The 19,864-nt window shown below is 36.9% G+C and overlaps 1 protein-coding gene across 15 annotated transcripts in view; it reads left to right on the top strand.

The window, feature by feature from the left end:
- acaca (acetyl-CoA carboxylase alpha) overlaps positions 1-19,418 on the top strand; it is an 87,366-nt gene extending 67,948 nt beyond the window's left edge. For all 15 annotated transcript variants that reach the window (XM_048189967.1, XM_048189968.1, XM_048189970.1 and 12 more), the window contains 11 exons: positions 5,853-5,996; positions 6,069-6,189; positions 6,812-6,908; positions 8,306-8,402; positions 9,393-9,528; positions 9,613-9,790; positions 10,141-10,253; positions 12,548-12,702; positions 12,890-13,060; positions 16,179-16,315; positions 18,090-19,418. In XM_048189967.1, coding sequence (XP_048045924.1) covers positions 5,853-5,996; positions 6,069-6,189; positions 6,812-6,908; positions 8,306-8,402; positions 9,393-9,528; positions 9,613-9,790; positions 10,141-10,253; positions 12,548-12,702; positions 12,890-13,060; positions 16,179-16,315; positions 18,090-18,216 — 1,476 coding nt within the window. In that variant the 3' untranslated portion in view covers positions 18,217-19,418. The remainder of the gene's footprint in view (positions 1-5,852; positions 5,997-6,068; positions 6,190-6,811; positions 6,909-8,305; positions 8,403-9,392; positions 9,529-9,612; positions 9,791-10,140; positions 10,254-12,547; positions 12,703-12,889; positions 13,061-16,178; positions 16,316-18,089) is intronic.
- Positions 19,419-19,864: the final 446 nt, after the last annotated feature.

Raw genomic sequence — 19,864 nt, 5'->3', positions numbered from 1 at the left:
TGAAAATTCTTTCATCTTTTATTCACCCCTCATGTCATTCAAAACCCACAACTTTGTTCCATAAAACACAAAAGGAGAAAATTTATATGTACAAAGTGTGTACTGGTCATTTCAATTTTAAAAAAGGAAGCAAAAGCATCACGTGATTTATTGGGAACAGAAATTAAATCAAGAACTGAGGGACAGTATAAAAACTGATATCTCAGTATGAAGACAATAGAAAGCCACCTGCCATGATAGAAAAACAAACGTGTATATGTGCGTTTCTCTAGGTGTATAATTCACCCCTCAGTGATTGCCATCCCCCCGCATGTCTCTCTCTCTCTGCCTCCCGTCATGATGCTGCAGCTCCTGCAGGAATAATAGAAAGAGAAGCGTGAAGTTGTTATTTGCATAGAAATAGGCTGATGCCTGGGGCTGAGACTGGGGAGGCACACCCATATCATTCCTCTGAGAACAGAATTGAGCACTTCTACTGCTGCGGATATCCCCGTCTCGCTCTGCCTTTCTCCATCACTCTCTGCAGCCGTCCAGATTAGGGTTTGGAACTAAGAAACCACTTTTATTCAGAATAATTTCCATTAGCAGTTTGTGAATGTCTGTATCCTTCCACTAGTTTGGACAGAAATGCCTTGACTTATCAAATCCAGTGTCCGGTTGTACTCTCTGGAACCGCAGGAACACCCCATCTATCCCCATCTGAGAATGTCCTTTACAATCCTATTACTGTGTTAATTAGATCAGAACCATGATCTGCTCGTTTACAAATACTGTCAATGAGCATCACAGGTCTTGGGTATGTCAGGTCTGTAAATGATTCTGATTGTTATGAAGACTTCAGTCTCAGAGTTGTTTTTGTGTGGATGGTCCAACCTCAGTGATTCTATCACTGTGAAACCAATGAAACAAAAGGGAAGCATAATACAACATAAAACACATAAATGCTATCTGGAGTTAAAGTCAAGACCCAGACAAAAAGATCTGGATCTAGACATAAATATACCTCATTGAATCAAGATCCAAACCAAGACTGACCCTAACAAAGAAGTAAAGTTGAAGAATTTGTTCCAAGGACCAGGCTGTCCATTTTAATGGCTATGTAGCCTTTCAGATTCATGAAGTTCTTGTAAATTTTCAGAAATTATGACAGTGACAGCAATGGTCGAGGTAATTATCACTTGTGGTACAGTATGTTAGAAACACACTGTAAACCGTAAGTGGAGATATTGATGCAGACCAAGGGGTCTTTCACACAGGCAGTTGAGTTCAAAACTTGTGAAACCCCTGCCACATGCCATTGTTCAGCCCAACAGACTGGGGAGTGCACTGAGGTTACCGAATATTTTAAATAAAAATATTAATTTAAATAAAAATATCATGCTTGCAGTGCATGTTTGTGATCAAGATAAACGGTAATGCACTGGGAGATCGATAGAATCAAGTGAGTCTGAAACCAGACCAACACTGCGAGGGGCACTGGGAACAATTGCTTTGGGATTCAGACCCCAGCAAACGTGGCCAGTGTGAAAGCCACCCAAGAGTGATGAGATCCAGAGCGTGACCCAAGACCATCTATGTGGTCTTAAGAGGTCCCAAGACCAAGACTTCAAGATCAGGAATCTGGTATGGATTATAGGCACAAAATGTGAATTTGAGTGTTATGTTGACATTGGCTTTGGAAGGGGTCAGAAAATATCCGGTTGGGAATTTGCTTTATTGAAAATCAAATAATTTACCTTTGAAGTATTGTGTTCAGTTTTCTTGCGAGGCAAGCCGAGTAGTGAGTTTCTGCACCACTAGCGGCACCTAACACACAATTGCAAATAATGACCTTTTTGGAAAAAGTTTTCCGACACTTTTTCCCTATATTCTAGGGATGTCCAATCTTGCACTTGGAGTGTCAACATCCTGCAGAGTTTAGCTCCAACTTGCCCCAACACGCTTACCTGGAAGTTTCTAGTAATCCTGAATATATTGATTAGCTGGTTCTGGAGTGTTGAATTGGAGCTAAACTCAGCAGGGCAGTGGCCCCCCCAGGAGCAGGATTGGACACCCCTGCCACATGCCATTGCTCAGCCCAACAGGTAGTCAAACTTATGCCATTTGTTGAACCAGAAGTTGTCAAAGAGCTCAAAACGAATAGAAATGCTTCACAGTGTTTACACTACATATGACACCACAAAAAATTGCATTACCGCTACAGAAAGCATTGTGTGAATGGTGAAAGGAAGAAGAAATCTGAGTATTGATGCAGTCCTAGAGGCATAAATAACCCCTTACTCTACTCCGCTGACCATTCAGTGACACCGTCATTCTTCCTAAGTCACTGACAGCATTGAGTGGAAAGCAGTCTCTCCTCAGCCTGCAGCACTGGACTGACTGCCTGTGTGATGGTATTGATCCGCAGCCCCAAGACCTCCGCTAGTACTGACACTGCCATAACACACGATACACACGTCTTGCTTCCTAGTTCTATGATGTTACTTCCTCATGTAAGAAGAATTGGTGACATCACTTTTTTGATTATCAACATAAAGTATTGTAGTTTATTCTGGTCAAGAATCACCCAAACAGTCTCACAACAGTCTATTTTCAAGGTGTCACCATCCATTATACCATGTCAGGAATTGTTTGAAAGGCCAGAAAGGGTCAAAGTTGAAGTTATTTGGACTTAGAATTGAGCATCATTGCAATGCTTGACTTGAGGGCAATTTGACACTGGGGTAGAGATAGTTTGACTCTTAAATCCATAGAGACAGTTCCACAATTCATATTTTTTTAATGTGATATTTAAGGGCAGAGGTTAAAATGAAATCGATATTTCCACAATATTAGACTGGTGTGCAACCAAAGTGATTGATAATTCACATAATGGCATATCAGTCTCTATGAGTTCTACAGACAACACTGACTCAAACAAAATGAATAAAGCATGGTTGTAATGTAATTTTAAACAAAATCTAACCAAAACAAAGGTGTACTTTTCAGTGGTTTGAAACAGCTCATCAGTGCAGACTTTCTGGAAAAGTTTACGCCGACTGTTAATCATCTTCAAACTGCCATTGGTCCATGATGACTGTAATATGTGTTTAATAGGCTCATGATGATTGTGTGCTCTAGGATTTTCTTTGACCGAAATCGTTTCAGGTTCATCTATTCACTCATTCCAGATTCCCTGCAACATTGCTGGTGGTGAAATGTCCACAAACAGGACAAACATGCACAGCTACTTCGAATTTCTCTTTATCCCTGAGTAAATAAATGTAGAAGAACTTTGTCAATAGTATATTGGGGCCTTAACTCATGTACTGACTTTCACAGACAAAACTCTGCAACTAAAGCATAATATGAGGTTCTTGAGGATATCTTGGCGATATCTTTGCACTAACAGCCTGAAAACTATCGAGTATCTGGTTTGAAAGTGACTTTTGTTTAGCTGTGTTTCATATATCGCTACACTATTAACCACTATTGCTACTTTTTTGCCCACAAATTTCACCTACGTTTTGCTAATGTGACCGCACCTTTACTTTACACAAGGGGTTTTCAAACTTTTTGGAGTCAGGAACCCCTTAAGGCCCCAATATACTTCAAGCGAAATCAAAGAACAAACTGATGTGACGTCATTTAGAACAAAAAAACGAACTTCATTTGGAGTTTGATTTGGGAGTTTGAAACTGCTTGCCAAAGTGAACTTTCCAGAAAAGATTACTTAATAGGTAGGTGTGCACGGAGGCTCCACCTTCTTTCACGTGGACTTATATAAACGTGATGTGAATTTACAAGAGTGCCGAATTGCAGAGCTCGTGCAAACATATCCACATTGCAATGATCAGATGCTTTTCTTATGCTTTATTTAAAAAAAAAATGCTAGCTGTTTTCACAGTTTTGTTGTGTGCTTATTTTGTTATTTAGAGGAAAGCGCACAACATATATTTACATATTCATCTAAACGGCGCTCTTGGCAGTGTGGGCGGTGTCAGATGTTCGATAACAGTATATGGCTGCTCTAGTATTTCGAACTTCGTTTTACCCCAAATCAAAACCGAAAAAGAACTTTGCCGTGAATACATTGGTGCCTTTATAGGGTAGAAGGACCCCCTCATAATTATAACAGTTAACCCAAAGTTAATGTGGGCGAGAGTATTGAACAATAATATGCTTGTTTCATTTGTGCAAACGGTCCCCATTGTAAATGTACCATTGTAAATAGGCTACAGCTCGATTTTATTAGGCCTATTTGCAGTATTTTTTCAAAAAATAAATAAAAATAAAAATAAGACGCACCTGTAAGTCGAAACAAGGTCAAACTTGCATTGTTGAAAGAAAAAAACACAGTTAAGCTGCATTGCTGTATAAGTCGCATTTTATTATTAGATACAGAAATAATATACCGTAACATAATAATAACGTCAAAATACTGGTTAATAAAACAAAACATTAACAAACTCTAAAACTGTAAACATGTATTTGATTTCCCCTCACACTACATTCTATACATTTAATGGTAGGCCTAATCAGCACAGAGAAAAAAAGAACAATATATGTATGTAATAAAAAATAAATTATATTTCAATTCATTACAAACATTAATTTTAAATGCCAAGTCTATTACAAACTTAGGCCTATTTAAAGTGAAACTGAAACTGCTCACGTACCTCTCATTCGGCATGAATCGTTTCCATGAATGAGTCATTAATCGCAGGGTAACATTTGGATAGTGAGAACCCCTGCTTTTCACAATCCAGCAGCTAGTTTCTCTTCAGAAGAAGTCATTTGATGACTTTTCCAAGTGGACTGCTAAACTTGGGTAGCCTGACTCCTGTAATTTGCATGGCAGCCAACCATTAAAGGTGCTCTAGAACCAGTTTTTACAAGATGTAATATAAGTCTAAGGTGTCCCCTGAATGTGTCTGTGAAGTTTCAGCTCAAAATACCCCATAGATTTTTTTTTAATTAATTTTTTTAACTGCCTATTTTGGGGCATCATTAACTATGCACCGATTCAGGCTGCGGCCCCTTTAAATCGCGTGCTCCCTGCCCCCCGAGCTCTGGACTATAATACAGTGCATTTACAAAGTTCACACAGCTAATATAACCCTCAAATGGATCTTTACAAGATGTTCGTCATGCATACTGCATGCATGCGTCGGATCATGTGAATATAGTATTTATTTGGATGTTTACATTTGATTCTGAATGAGTTTGAGGCTGTGCTCCGTGGCTAAAGCTAACATTACACACTGTTGGAGAGATTTATAAAGAATGAAGTTGTTTATGCATTATACAGACTGCAAGTGTTGAAAAATGAAAATAGCGACGGCTCTTGTCTCCGTGAATACAGTAAGAAACGATGGTAACTTTAACCACATTTAACAGTACATTAGCAACATGCTAACGAAACATTTAGAAAGACAATTTACAAATATCACTAAAAATATCATGTAATCATGGATCATGTCAGTTATTATCACTCCATCTGCCATTTTTCGCTATTGTTCTTGCTTGCTTACCTAGTCTGATGATTCAGCTGTGCACAGATCCAGACGTTAATACTGCCTGCCCTTGTCTAATGCCTTGAACATGGGCTGGCATATGCAAATATTGGGGTCATACATATTAATGATCCCGACTGTTACGTAACACTCGGTGTTATGTTGAGATTCGCCTGTTCTTCAGAGGTCTTTTAAACAAATGAGATTTACATAAGGAGGAGGAAACAATGGTGTTTGAGACTCACTGTATGCCATTTCCATGTACTGAACTCTTGTTATTCAACTATGCCAAGATAAATTCAATTTTTGATTCTAGGACACCTTTAACTCATTCACCTATTTGCTCTTTCTCTACAGGTTCTGGGTCGTGAGGTGTATACCTCAAATAACCAGCTAGGTGGAGTACAGATCATGCACAATAATGGAGTCACACACACCACTGTGTGTGATGATTTTGAGGGAGTGTTTACATTACTTCACTGGCTGTCCTACATGCCGAAGGTATGTAGAACACATCGTGACATGTAAACAAGAGAATGTAATTTTGAGTCTAACAGTGCTGTTCTCCTTCAGAATACGTCCAGTCATGTGCCAATGCTCACTGCTAAAGATCCCATCGATCGGCTAGTGGAGTTTGTTCCTACCAAGGCACCTTATGACCCACGCTGGATGCTAGCGGGACGTCCCAGTCTGAGTGAGTTGGATGCTAGAGCCATAGTTCAATTCAAGTTCAGCTATATTGACAACATCTGTGCCATGATGCCAGTTACCACAAGTGTAGTTATACATTACCAACATAAATGATGTGGATGAACTACTTTGAAAGTCAGGTGATTCAACCAATATGCAGAATAAACAGCAAATTATATCATAGAAAAGTCATTCAGTTTCTGTGCCAATGACATAGGATTTTTTGATGCTTCCTGTTACGATATCTTGAGTTTTGTGTATTAATTCTGTTGAGGGATGTGTTGTTAGTTTGGGGAAGTATCCAGTAATGGATGACTGTGGTCTGAGGTTTTATGTTTGAGGCACAGCACTAGGTCTCTCCTCTCAGAGATAAGACACTCTGGGATATATGGAGTGTTTTTTATTGGCGAGACAGATTACACATCACTGTAATTACCACAGTGAGGTGGGGAGATATCGAGAGCGGGTGGCAGGGAGAAGAATCTTTGTCTCAGTGCTGAGACGGGTCTCAGTGTAATTGAATGGTAACCTCTTCCTGCAGCAGCTTCCCCTCAGTTAAACTCAACATATCTCTGATGAAGATGGGGCGCTAATGCAGCTCTGACTGTCTCTTTTCCTCCATACAGACACTAAGGGTGCGTGGGTGAGCGGGTTCTTCGACCATGGCTCTTTTCTGGAGATCATGCAGCCGTGGGCACAGAGTGTAATCGTTGGACGGGCTAGGTAAGCACAAATAATCAATACAACGGCCCCAAAAGTATTTGAACTCTTATGCAGTTCTTAAATTTGTAAAATTGCTTCTTGGTTTGATATTTTGTTATCTGAAGCAAACAAATGATGCTGCTGTAGAGCTCTCAGAACTATCATAAGCACACTTTTCTTAAAAATAAATGCCACATGCAATGAAATACATTTGCAAATACTGATTTTTCTAATGATTAACCATACAATCTGAGCCTTTCCATTCCTCAGTGAACTTGTGTTGACCTCTGACCCCAATGCTTAAAGGGCAGCATTTGTCAGTTTGAAAGGTCCTGCTCTGATAAATGCACTTTGAAAGCTCCTGTGGGGAACATTAGTTTTACATTGGTTTTCTACTCCATTCATCTTTAGTTGTCTGCCACAATACAGATTGACATCAAACATGTTGTTGTTTTTTACTTTTATAGTATTTGTCTGTGTGAAAGAAAACCTGATTTTATATATATAAAATAACCTTTGCTCTATTGTTTTTTTACAATGTTATTTTAAAGTATTTCAATATTTTAAATGTAAATGTTATACAGTATTGTATACATTGTTGATAGTTTTAATGTTATTTGAAGTAATTACAAATAAATGAAGAAATGTAATGTCAAATTATAGTCAATTTCAAAAAAAAAAAAGTAAAACATATATCTTTTCTTCATTTCTAATTTACATGTACAGATAAAACAAAAATCTTTAAATGCTTGAATACTTTGAATAAAGCCTTATTTTAGTTGTTTAAATTTTCATTTGTGTGTAAGACAAATTAAATTTTAAATAAATATTTATTAATTTATTATTTATTAAAGGTTCTCTAAGCGATCCTGAGCGGAGTAACTTCCTGTTGACGTTCGAAGTGTTATCAAACAAAACAGAGGCTAGCTAGACCCTCCCTCCGCCTCCTCCTCCCCTCCCATCCGTGCTTCCTGAAACAGTCATGAACGCGCATTTAAAATCATTCTTGTCGGTTATTGGCTGGAGCATGTTTATTATGATTCGTGGTCCAGGCTGCACCAGTTTGTTTTTGTTGCCGTTTTTGGAGCTTGTGGCGACTAAAGAGACCGCGTTTTTTTACATTGTGTTCAGGGGACAGGCAGCTAGCGGATAGTGAGGAGATGTTTGCTGTATGTGACAAAAAATGTTTTGGCCTAAAAACGCGTGACATCACTTAGACCTTTAATTGAACTAAACTTGTTTTAAGACTATTGTGATTTAATTTCTCTTATCCTTTACCCAGATCCAGCTGTATATGCATCATAAACACTGCAAGATGACACTTTTTAAAAACATTTTCAGAAAAAATGAAATATTTATTTTTGTTATTGGTGAGTGCTTGTTTTTATCTGTCCCTCACAGCCTCTTGTTAATTGTAGGTTGGGCGGGATTCCGACTGGAGTAGTTGCAGTGGAAACCCGATCAGTGGAGCTGTCAATCCCAGCAGACCCAGCTAATCTGGACTCCGAAGCCAAGGTGACCACTTCCAGACTCTCAAGCTTGGTCAGACTGTCAGTCAAATACGTTTTTTGTGCATATCCGATTGGAATCCCATCGGATTTAGCAAGTGTGAATGGCAAAAAAATCTCATTAAATGCTACATTCATATGTGGTTTGAAATCATATTCAAATCGCATTTCAGGAAATCTGTTTTAGTCTGACCGCTCTAATCAGATTTCACGCCACATAAAACGTAAACATGTAAGACATTATTATAGAAAACATGCTGAAAGTAGCTGCAGAAACAAGCTTGTGTTGATGCAAAGTGCCGGTCGAGCTGAAAATTACAATGGCCTTTAAATATAGATATGTTTTGAGACCGGTGGAGACGACAGCACAGAATAAAGCCCACGCGTACCAACTTCCTTAGAAGACTTAGTAGTTCAGTGCGGCAACTACACATTGTCATGGTGTAAAGTAGACAATGTTCCGGTTGTTGTTTTTGGTGTATGCCTACTCAGCAAAATCCCCAGAGTAAAATCAACTCTGTTCAGAGTACAGAGTACTAAATAGTGTTAAAATAACACTGAAGCAGAGTTAAAGTTAATGAGATAATTAAGCAATTCTCTTTTCTTCAGTGATTCTGCTTGTTAAGAGCAGGTGTTCATCATTAATGTTCAATCATCACTTAAGTAATTTCTTAGTTATCTGATTAACTTTAACTCTGCTTCAGTGTTACTTTAACACTATTTAGAGAGGGACGATATGTGCTCTGAGCAGAGTTGATTTAACTCTGGGGATTTTACTGTGTACCAATGCAATGTCATTGCCATAGAAACCAATGCAGATATTGCAGAAAACGAAAGAGGGCCAAGGGACATGTATCAGATCTGCATAGTTGTGATACACAGTGTGGACAGTTTAGTTCAGATTCCAACTGGATACACAAATTGGCAGTGTCAACATAGCCTCAGTCACATGATTTCTGTCAGAAAGATGACTAGTGTTTTGTGCTGTTTCCTATAGATCATCCAGCAAGCAGGGCAAGTGTGGTTCCCTGACTCTGCTTTTAAGACTGCACAGGCCATTAAAGACTTCAACAGAGAGGGGCTTCCACTCATAGTGTTTGCCAACTGGAGAGGCTTCTCTGGAGGGATGAAAGGTCAGTGATATGGGAGGAGAACTGGTATGTGCTTTAGTGATCTGAGATGGTCTCTGCTAACACCTCATGCTCTCCTGTCTTTAGACATGTACGACCAGGTGCTAAAGTTTGGAGCGTATATAGTGGACGGGCTGAGAGAGTACAGACAGCCAGTGCTGGTGTACATCCCACCACAGGCGGAGCTCCGGGGAGGATCATGGGTCGTCATAGACCCCACCATCAACCCTCGCCATATGGAGATGTATGCGGACAAGGACAGCCGGTAAGAATTAGGATGTGGAAATAAAAGGCTTTTTTTTTCTTTTTCTTTTTCTTATTCTTTCTTTTTTTTTTTTTATTTTATGTAAACATAACAATAAGCACAACATTAAAAAACAAAACAAATACACAAAAAAAATGAATAAATAAAAAATAATAATAAGTGAAATAGACCTTACTAGCCCGCCATTCTGAATGATGATTAGTGGTTCACCAATATATCGGCCAATATATATATTTTTTAAAATCGGCCGATACGTTTTTCAGTTTGGCCAATCTGTCGGAAGCAGGACTTCAAACAGATACATTGTCATGGCCTGATTGAGCTGATTCATCCATGTGTGTGTTCTGCAGTGGTGGTGTGCTGGAACCTGAAGGCACGGTGGAGATAAAGTTCCGTAAAAAAGACCTGGTGAAGACCATGAGACGAGTGGACCCTGTGTACATGGGGCTTGCAGAAAGACTGGGTAAGTTGTTCAGTGCTCTCTCTTCTCAGAAATTTAGTTTTATTTGTTTTATTGGGCTTGTATGAGTGTTGTATTAAAGCACAGTATCGTTGCAATCTGCTGATTGCGTCGACCCTCTCTCTCCTCCCTGAGGAGACGTGTCAATCACAGGGGTCTCAGATCAATCAGGCCCCGCTCCTGTTCTGTACCTCTTTCGATCGATTACCCCCTCAGCAGTCACTAAAGAGGACCATGCCACCAGAGTAGCCTGCGGTGTCACATGCAGCCACGCTGAATGATTGCCTCTGACGCGATCATTCTCTCTCAAAGAGCCACAGGGTGATGGGAGATCCTGGAGAGTTCTTCGGTTGGGCGGCTTTGTGATTATTCTTGCTGATTCTCATGTATAGAACAAGGGGTCAACACTTAGATGCCAAAACAGCAGAATTGTGTCCATGCGCTCAAGCCAACAGAAAATCAAAATAGACTCTCTTTATTTTCTGAATATATGTTTCTTTTTTTACGATTCATCAGTGCATATTACTCTAAATTAAAAATTTTGTCAAAATGTACTCCCAGCGTTATTTTAATATTATTTATATAATATTATAGATTGTATTTTGAATTGGCTTTTATTTTTATATTTTCAGTTTTATTTTTATTTTACGTTTTAGTATTTAGTTGTGTGCCTTTGTCAATTTTATTAGTTTTTGATTGTACCTGTATACATTTTAAATATATTTTTAAGCTTCATTTTTATTTCAGTTTTAGGAATTTTAGTATTTCAACATTTGAAAGCTTTTGTTAAGTTTAAATTTTTCAACTAATATTTTTATTTTTATTTTATTTTAGTTTAGTTTTTTACTAATAGTTTTAGTTAACAATAACAACTCTACTCCACCTCTGAAATAACTTTTCTTGATGCCACATAGGCAAAAAAAAAAAAAATAGCAATTTAGTTGTTTTAGGTAATCTAATTAAATCTAGTCAAAAATAAATCCATTATAATTGTTTATGTAATAATAGTAATAATAATAATAACACAAAAAAAATAATTGTTAAATAAAAAGTGATTTTAAAGGTGCAATATGTAGTGTTATATAATTTGTTCACTTGAGTACTTAAAATATCCCAAATGTTTGCAACTATTAGTAAATTGCAATTTTAATCAAGGCTTCGGGACGTGTGAGGAGTCGCCTGTCAATTGCGTCATACCCGCATTAACCTTCGGTCTGCCCTGGTTTCCAGTTTTATTTTGTAGAAACCATGGAAACACCAAAGACGCTTTAATATTTACATGTTTTAATAGGCAAGGGAACAACTGTTTTGATATATTTATGGACAGAAAACGAATTATTGTTATATAGCTCAACATGTTTAGTCTTATTGTTTAAATCTAATTTTCTTTTCTTTTTTTTCTTTTCTTTTTTTGTGAGTACCATGCTTCACCATGTCTTAAAGAAAAACACTATTTTGTGAAGTAGCTAACATAGCATAATAAAGCAGCTTTATTTTTTAGTAAAAGTAATACAGCATTTTCAAAATTAATTGCATGCCCTTTATCAACACAAGCCATCCAGCATTTAATATGATATTCTAAAATCGATCTAGCTTACTGCAGTGTGTAACAAGTGTTTCACAGCAGCCGCCGAGCAAACGCACAGAGTAACGTTATAACATCATTTTCAACACACTTAAATGTATCTAATATGATAAACAGAGCTGTGTTACCTCACATTCATGACCGGAATAGCGGAAGCAGCGCCAGCGACTGTGTCATAATAAAAGCTCTGCTGCTCGTGAGTCGTGTGTTGCGCAATCGCTCCAGCGGCCTCGATCAGCTCCCACAACACTCGGTCCTGCTCTGCTTCACACTACAGTAACGTTAATAATCACATCCATGAACATGATTTCTTCCTGAGTCCTATCCCAATTCTTTTCCACCGGCCGTTGAGATGAAGACCACATGTCCCAAGATTCTGCGCTCAAACTTGCCGTCATCAAGCTGCGCCTTTGTTTTGAATAGGCCTCGTGCGACCTCTAGCGGACAGAAAATATTACATATTGCACCTTTAATGGCACTTAACCTAATAAAATTGATATTTTGAACTTATATCCTCACATCCAAAAAAAAAAGTTGCCTCAAAAGTGGTTAGCAGAAATGTTTCATCTGGGCAGTTGCCTTCTGAAACAGCTAAATATCGGCTCATTAATTTGCCTGACTGATATATTGCTTTGTCCCCATTTTTAAGGTACTTATTTGTTTTATACATTCTACATAAATTTGCATTTGTCCATTCTGTGTGTGGTTTCAGGCACCCCGGAGTTGAATTTGTCTGAGCGTAAAGAGCTGGAGGCTAAACTGAAAGAGAGAGAGGAGTTTCTGCTGCCCATATATCATCAAGTAGCTGTGCAGTTCGCCGACCTTCATGACACACCAGGCCGCATGCAGGAGAAAGGAGTCATCACTGTCAGTACTCAACTTCTATACTAGTCTGCTCTGCATTTTCTCGCTTTTGTCATTTTCTGTTGAAACCTTTGGATTTGAATTCATAATTCTCCATAGTTGAAGAATCAGAAGCTCAAATAAAATAAGACCTAAATCAATTAAATGAATCTGGACCTGTTCTGAAACAGTGTTTTTATTGTGTGTTTAGGACATCCTAGAGTGGCAGACATCTCGACTGTTCTTCTACTGGCGCTTGCGGCGGTTATTGCTGGAAGACACGGTTAAGAGGAAGATCCAGTGTGCTAACAGCGAGCTGACGGACGGGCAGGTTCAGGCAATGCTCCGCCGCTGGTTCGTGGAGGCAGAGGGAGCTGTGAAAGTATGTTACAAAAAACTATTGCATTAAAGGTGGAGTAAGCAATTTCTGAGAAACACTGTTGATATTTGAAATTGACACCCAAACAAACACACCCCTCCCTTCATTGCTCCACCCCCAGCGTTTCTCAGAAATCGCTTACTGCAGTAATAAATCAAAAGTGACAGTGAAGACATTTATAATGTTACAAAAGATTTATATTTAATAAATGCATTAATAAATATTTAATAGTTGCAAGTAAATGCTGTAACTTTCTATTGATCAAAGAATGCTCAAAAACATAAAGCAGCACAAATGTTTACAATATTTGTGATAATAAGAAATGTTTATTGATCACCAAATCAGCATATTAGAAGGATCATGTGACACTGAGAACTGATGAGTAATGATGCTGAAAATTCAGCTTGGTCATCACAGGGAGAAATTATATTTTAAAATATATTCAAAATAGAAAAAGTTCTCTTAATTTGTAATAATTTTTCACAGTAGTATTGTTTTTACAGATGAAATAAATGCAGACTTGGGCAAAACAGACTTCTTTCAAACACAAAAAAATTGTGATGTTTCCAAACTTTTGACAGGTACTATTGTTTATGGAAGAGGATTAGGGCCAAGCAATAATAAAAAATAAAACCGTCTCGAGATTAAAGTTGTTAAATTTCGAGAAAAAAGTCTAAATAAAATGTTGAGAATAAACTCGTTAAATTACGAGAAAAAAACTCGTTAAATTACCAGAAAAAAGTCGAGATAAAATGTTGAGAATAAAGTCATTAAATTACGAGAAAAAAGTCGTTAAATTACGAATTCATTACGAATTTGATCTCAAAATTTAACGACTTTTTTATCGTAATTTAATGTTTATTCTCAACATTTTATCTCGACTTTTTTTCTCGAAATTTAACGACTTTTTTTCTCATAATTTAACGAATTTATTCTTGTAATTTAATGACTTTATTCTCAACATTTTACCTCGACTTTTTTCTCGAAATTTAACGAGTTTTTTTCTCGTAATTTAACGAGTTTATTCTCAACATTTTATCTCAACTTTTTTCTTGAAATTTAACGAGTTTTTTCCCATAATTTAATGAGTTTATTCTCAACATTTTATCTCAACCTTTTTCTCGAAATTTAACGAGGTTTTTCTCGTAATTTAACAAATTTATTCTCATAATCTAACAACTTTTTTCTCGTAATTTAATGACTTTATTCTCAACATTTTATCTCGACTTTTTTCTCGAAATTTAATGACTTTATTCTCAACATTTTATATCTACTTTTTTTCTCGAAATGTAAGGACTTTTTTTCTCATAATTTAACGAATTTGTTCTCAAAATCTAACAACTTTTTTCTTGTAATTTAATGACTTTATTCTCAACATTTTATCTCGACTTTTTTCTCGTAATTTAATGTGTTTATTCTCAACATTTTATCTCGACTTTTTTCTCGAAATTTAACGAGTTTTTTTCTCGTAATTTAACGAGTTTATTCTCAACATTTTATCTCGACCTTTTTCTCGAAATTTAACGAAGTTTTTTTGTAATTTAACAAATTTATTCTCATAATCTAACGACTTTTTTCTCGTAATTTAATGACTTTATTCTCAACATTTTATCTCGACTTTTTTTCTCGAAATGTAACGACTTTTTTTGTCATAATTTAACGAATTTGTTCTCATAATCTAACGACTTGTTTTTTAACGATTTAATTTAACGAGTTTAATCTCGAGATGGTTTTATTTTTTTATTATTGCTTGGCTCTAATCCTCTTACGTAGTTGTTTGAACGTGAGTAAAAAATAAAAAAAAGTCTTTAAATTGGATTTTGTCTTAAAATTTGACCAAACGAGTCAGTTGTAAGGACCCATTTCTCAATATGTGGGTCTCCCTTTCAAAACTATTCTCACAGTGAGCACATCAGCAGTCTGTGGACTTAACTATAGATTTTTCTATTGCCTTGCCACAAACTGCATCCAGTGACTACATTTTTTTTTCTTTCAAAACTGTTAGAATTGTTAATCATAATAAAAAACTGACCAAGACTAAAATTTGCTACATTTCTACAGTAATACCATTTTAAAATATATTCCAAATCTAAAAAAACACCAGTTTTATTTCTATTTCATTACCTTCTATCCAAAAGGGGACAACTTAATTTTGAACTGTTCTGTAATGTAAACATGGTCCATGTAACACATACTGCAGAGAATTCTACCCAGTAGAGAGCTGTTATTCTTGTTTTGTAAAGAGATTTTTACAAAAGAAACCATTGTATAATGTTACCTGTTGTTAGCGTTATTATGAGTGACAAAGTGTGTTTGTCCAGTTACCTTTGCCAGTGTTAAGGACGAAGAGTTAGTTTGAGACATGTATAAAGTGTTTTAGTAGCTTTAGTGCATTTAGGGTGTGAAATTCACTGCTCTGCCAAGCTGAAAATTTGTAAGAAGAACTGTGTGAAGAGTTTTGAAAAAGTCACCAAAGTATTGAGAAATGTCTCCTAGCAATTGTTTAAAAAAAAAAAAAAAAAAAAACTATAGGAGGTCTTTCTTTTACTGAAGTGGAGTGTGGACTAGGGAATATATGACTATTAGAAATGATCAGAATGGATGAGCTCTCCACAATGCCTCGGAAGAGTCGCCACACCAGGTCCTGGAGCAGAGCCAAGCCCCCGGGGCAGGTTAAAGTATCTGCAGAAGACGGTGTCTGGACCACTAATACATTAGCCCAATCTGAGCGAGCTATCTTAAGCTACAATTAATCTCCACCCTGCCACGCGCAGATAGCAGAGCAACACGCTGTTTCTTAATTAAAAGCAAACGGATTAAAAATGATTAATATGGGGCATTAAATGTTCTTGCCGACTACAAGTGCTTGCGGTTTTTAGAAGCACGGAAGCCCATTAACGCCTCGACAAATCTTCACAAGCACAAGTCCGGCTTTGTTTCAGATCAGCCTGATGTTATCGGTCTAAGCCTAAATGAAGAGCCGTTGATTAGGATTGTGATTTGGTTTTCAAATAGAAACATTGTCAGAAAGTTTGTTTGGCATGTTTCAGGCAAGCTCAAGGTGTTTTGAACTTCTTTTGTTTCATTATTTTTATTCTGTATTATTTTTTGTCTCTCTCAGGCATATCTGTGGGACAGTAATGAGGATGTTGTGGAATGGTTGGAGAGGCAGCTGGCAGAGGAAGAGGGAGCCAGATCTGTGATCGATGAGAATATCAAATATATCCGCAGAGATCACATCCTCAAACAGATCCGCAGGTAACATCCAGACACCAGCCTTAAAAAGCGTAAATTTCAAGATTCCAGAAGTTTTAAAAGCTGAATGTTCTTTAGATTTCCCACTCTTTTTAACCAATGAATTCACATGACTTCCAGTTGTTAATGGTTTATTGGGAGGATAAGAATTTTGATTTTTTTTTTTTTTTTTTTTTTTTACTCACAATTTCTACTCAAAATATTTTAGAGCTTGGCATAACTAGTAAAATGTGTTTTTATTTATAAAAAAAAAAATGACTGTGGGAATCCTGGTTGTTCAAGGGGTGAATAAAAATTTGAAATATACTAACTAACTATACTTTAATTTTAAAGCTTGTTTTATATCTTATTTTAAATCATTTTAAGTCATATATACACATATACATACATACATATATATTTTATTATTTTCTCAAGGGACAATACTATAGAAATGATAATTGGATATACTTTAGATTAGACAATGTGCAGCTTGTATAGCAGTATAGATTTACTGTCCTCTGAAAATAACTCAACATACAGCCATTTATTGTCTAAATCAGTGGTTCTCAAACCTATCCTGGGGACCCCCCACCACTGCACATTTTGCATGTCACCCTCATCTAACACACCTGTTTCAAGTCATCAGCTAATTAGTAGAGACTGCAAGAGTTGAATTGGGTGTGTTAGATGAGGGAGACATGCAAAATGTGCAGTGGTGGGGGGTCCCCAGGACAGGTTTGAGAACCACTGGTCTAAATCAGTGGTTCTCAAACTTTTAAGCGTGGAGTACCCCCTGAAGGGATTCCCATCCTTCTGCGTACCCCCTCTCTTCCACTTAGACTGCAGTCACACCTTTTCCATTAAGGGACAATATTTGCCCCCTAAATTGATTTTCCAGTGCATATGTTTACGTTTATGAATAACTTAAAATAATCAAATCATAAAATAAATAATGTTTTAAATAAAAAATGTTTTATAGAGAAATATGCAATGATGGTAAAACGAAGTGATACTTTTAAATATTAAACTAAAACTGCCAGTAGGTGGCAGCAAGTCACTGTTTTTATGAGTGAGTCATCGAGTCATTCATTCAGTAACGAAGCAAGTGGCTGTGAATGAATCATTGAATCATTGACTCTCACGATTCGTTCAAAGCCGCAGAATTGTTCGCGAAACAGACGTGTGTTGTAGTTCTGCTCTGGTTTTCGTTAGAAATATTTTTCATTACAAAATAGAGAAAATACTGACAGTACTGTGTTTAAAATGTACGTTTTGTTTTTTGACCTGTTGTATAATAATGCACGTTTGCAGTCATGTGGATATTTGGGTACAGTTGCATTCTTCCTCGTTATCAACATTAAATACAAGAACTCACACAAGGTATGTTTTTGTATCGAAGAAAGTTTGAGTGTTAAATTGATATAAATCCACTATCTGTGTCTGTATTTGTTCTTCATGCAAGTGCTAAATCCCCACTTTTACAAAGGTACATTGTCGAGAACGGCAGTAATTTAGCGTGATTTAAGGCAGCAGACTGCACGCAATCTAAGTTCATTTCTATAGTAATGTCCCTTGAAGATACTAAAATGGTTGCTGAAATTATGTGAGGGGTGTACTCACTTTTGTGAGAAACTGTGTGTGTGTGTGTATATATATATATATATATATATATATATATATATATATATATATATATATATATATATATATATATATATATATATATATATATATATATATATATATATATATGTATTTTTAAATTAACATTTTTTGTTAACTTCATGTTTCTTAGCCTGGTTCAAGCTAACCCTGAAGTGGCCATGGACTCAATTGTTCACATGACCCAGCACATTTCCCCCACGCAGCGTGCCGAGGTGGTCCGCATTCTGTCCACCATGGACGCCCCTGCGTCCTCGTAGAGCCCTGTCAATCATCTCGGAGGCCTGATGATACTTGAACAAGAGGAGCCAACATGGCAGTGCTGTGACTGATTTCACAATGTTGGCTATGAGTCTGAAAATAGGAGTTACAACAAAGATATTCTGTGTCAGTGCTTATGAATGCACAAATGCGCACCTTTAGAAACACTAAAGTAAAAAAAAAAAAAAAAAAATTGTACTAGTGTTGTCATTTATAGCTTTGCAGTCTAGTCAAGTGCACTTTAAGACTAGATGAACAGAGACCAACTGTAGAAACGAGTTTCCCAAAGCTGTTGTTAGAGGATGTTTTATTTTTTTCTCTTGAACCTTTTGTTTAAAAGGCAGTAATTACTGTATGAGAGAATGTTTGCAACTTCATAATCAACTTTATACTTTCTTCTACAAGATTCAGGTTATAATACCTGTCCACACTAAGAATTAGTGAACTAGATCGCTCCTGCTTCGCTAGTTATAATGGGTGTGATGTAGCTGTTGTGTCGCATCAATTGCAGTGTAGGGGCAGTATTATTATTCTTCACATGCAGGATGGTCCATTGAGCCATATGACCGCATCATTTTGACTGTGCTTATTTCATTCCTTTGTGGTTTAACCAAAAAATAATTTTTTAAAAATGTCAATCCACTGGTATTGTACTTATGCTGTTTATTTTTTAGTATAGATGATAAAATGTCATGAGAATATATTAATAACTTATTAAACGACACAAAAAACTTGGTACGTTATATGGCAAGTGCGTAACTAGAACATTCAGCAATTGTTTAAATTAGTTGAATTTGATTTTGCATATTCTGGAATTACTTACCAGGCGTGTAGTGTAGAGATATATATACTAAAAGCAAGCAATGGAGGGGGCAAATGATACTTGAGAGAGGTGAATGGAGTATTATACAAGAGCTCAAGATGCTCCGTTGTATCCTCAGGGTATTGTTGACATGATGGTTGTAGCCGCTACCGGAAAACCTCAAGCTGCCCAAACTGCTCGACTCAATGAAAGGTGAAAACATGTCATGTTTGACATGCTGTGACCCAAACGGGTGGTGAATTGTCTTGTGTCTGTAGTGTTGTTAAACATGTTACTGAAGCGATCAGAAGCTGTCTCCATGTTCAAAATGGAGGATTTACTGTTTACTATGGCAAACTGTGATGCCTCTAAATAACTGAATAAAATCAAATTATCTTACGTTCTGTACAGGCTCTTTCTTGATTGATTGCACAGTGTCATATCATGGAAAACAGGATTTTCAGTTATATTGTACATACTAATATGTAATTTCCAAACATATTTACTGTTTCTGGTTGAAGTGGAGCTTTTATCCAGTCCAAGATGCCTACTAGACAAGCTGAGAGCTGTACTGGCATGGTAAATAGAGCTGTTTGTCACTTGCTTAGCAGGGAAGTCCATGTGCTTGAACGACAAGTCTGTGATGTGTGTGAAAACAAAAGGGCCAAGCATCGAACCCTGAACTACGCCAGTGGTTTCTTGATGCGAGTTGGGAATCCCTCATCGCTGAAACACTCTGAAAGTTTGGGTTCCCCAGTTTGTTACATTTTAAATCAAATTATTTTGCCAACTTGTCACAATGTAATGTGGGAAATAGGCATTGTTGCTCATTTTACAAACAAAAT

This window comes from Megalobrama amblycephala, linkage group LG4 (assembly GCF_018812025.1).
Source record: "Megalobrama amblycephala isolate DHTTF-2021 linkage group LG4, ASM1881202v1, whole genome shotgun sequence".
Lineage (NCBI taxonomy): Eukaryota > Metazoa > Chordata > Actinopteri > Cypriniformes > Xenocyprididae > Megalobrama > Megalobrama amblycephala.
This window is presented reverse-complemented; position numbering and strand designations above follow the sequence as displayed.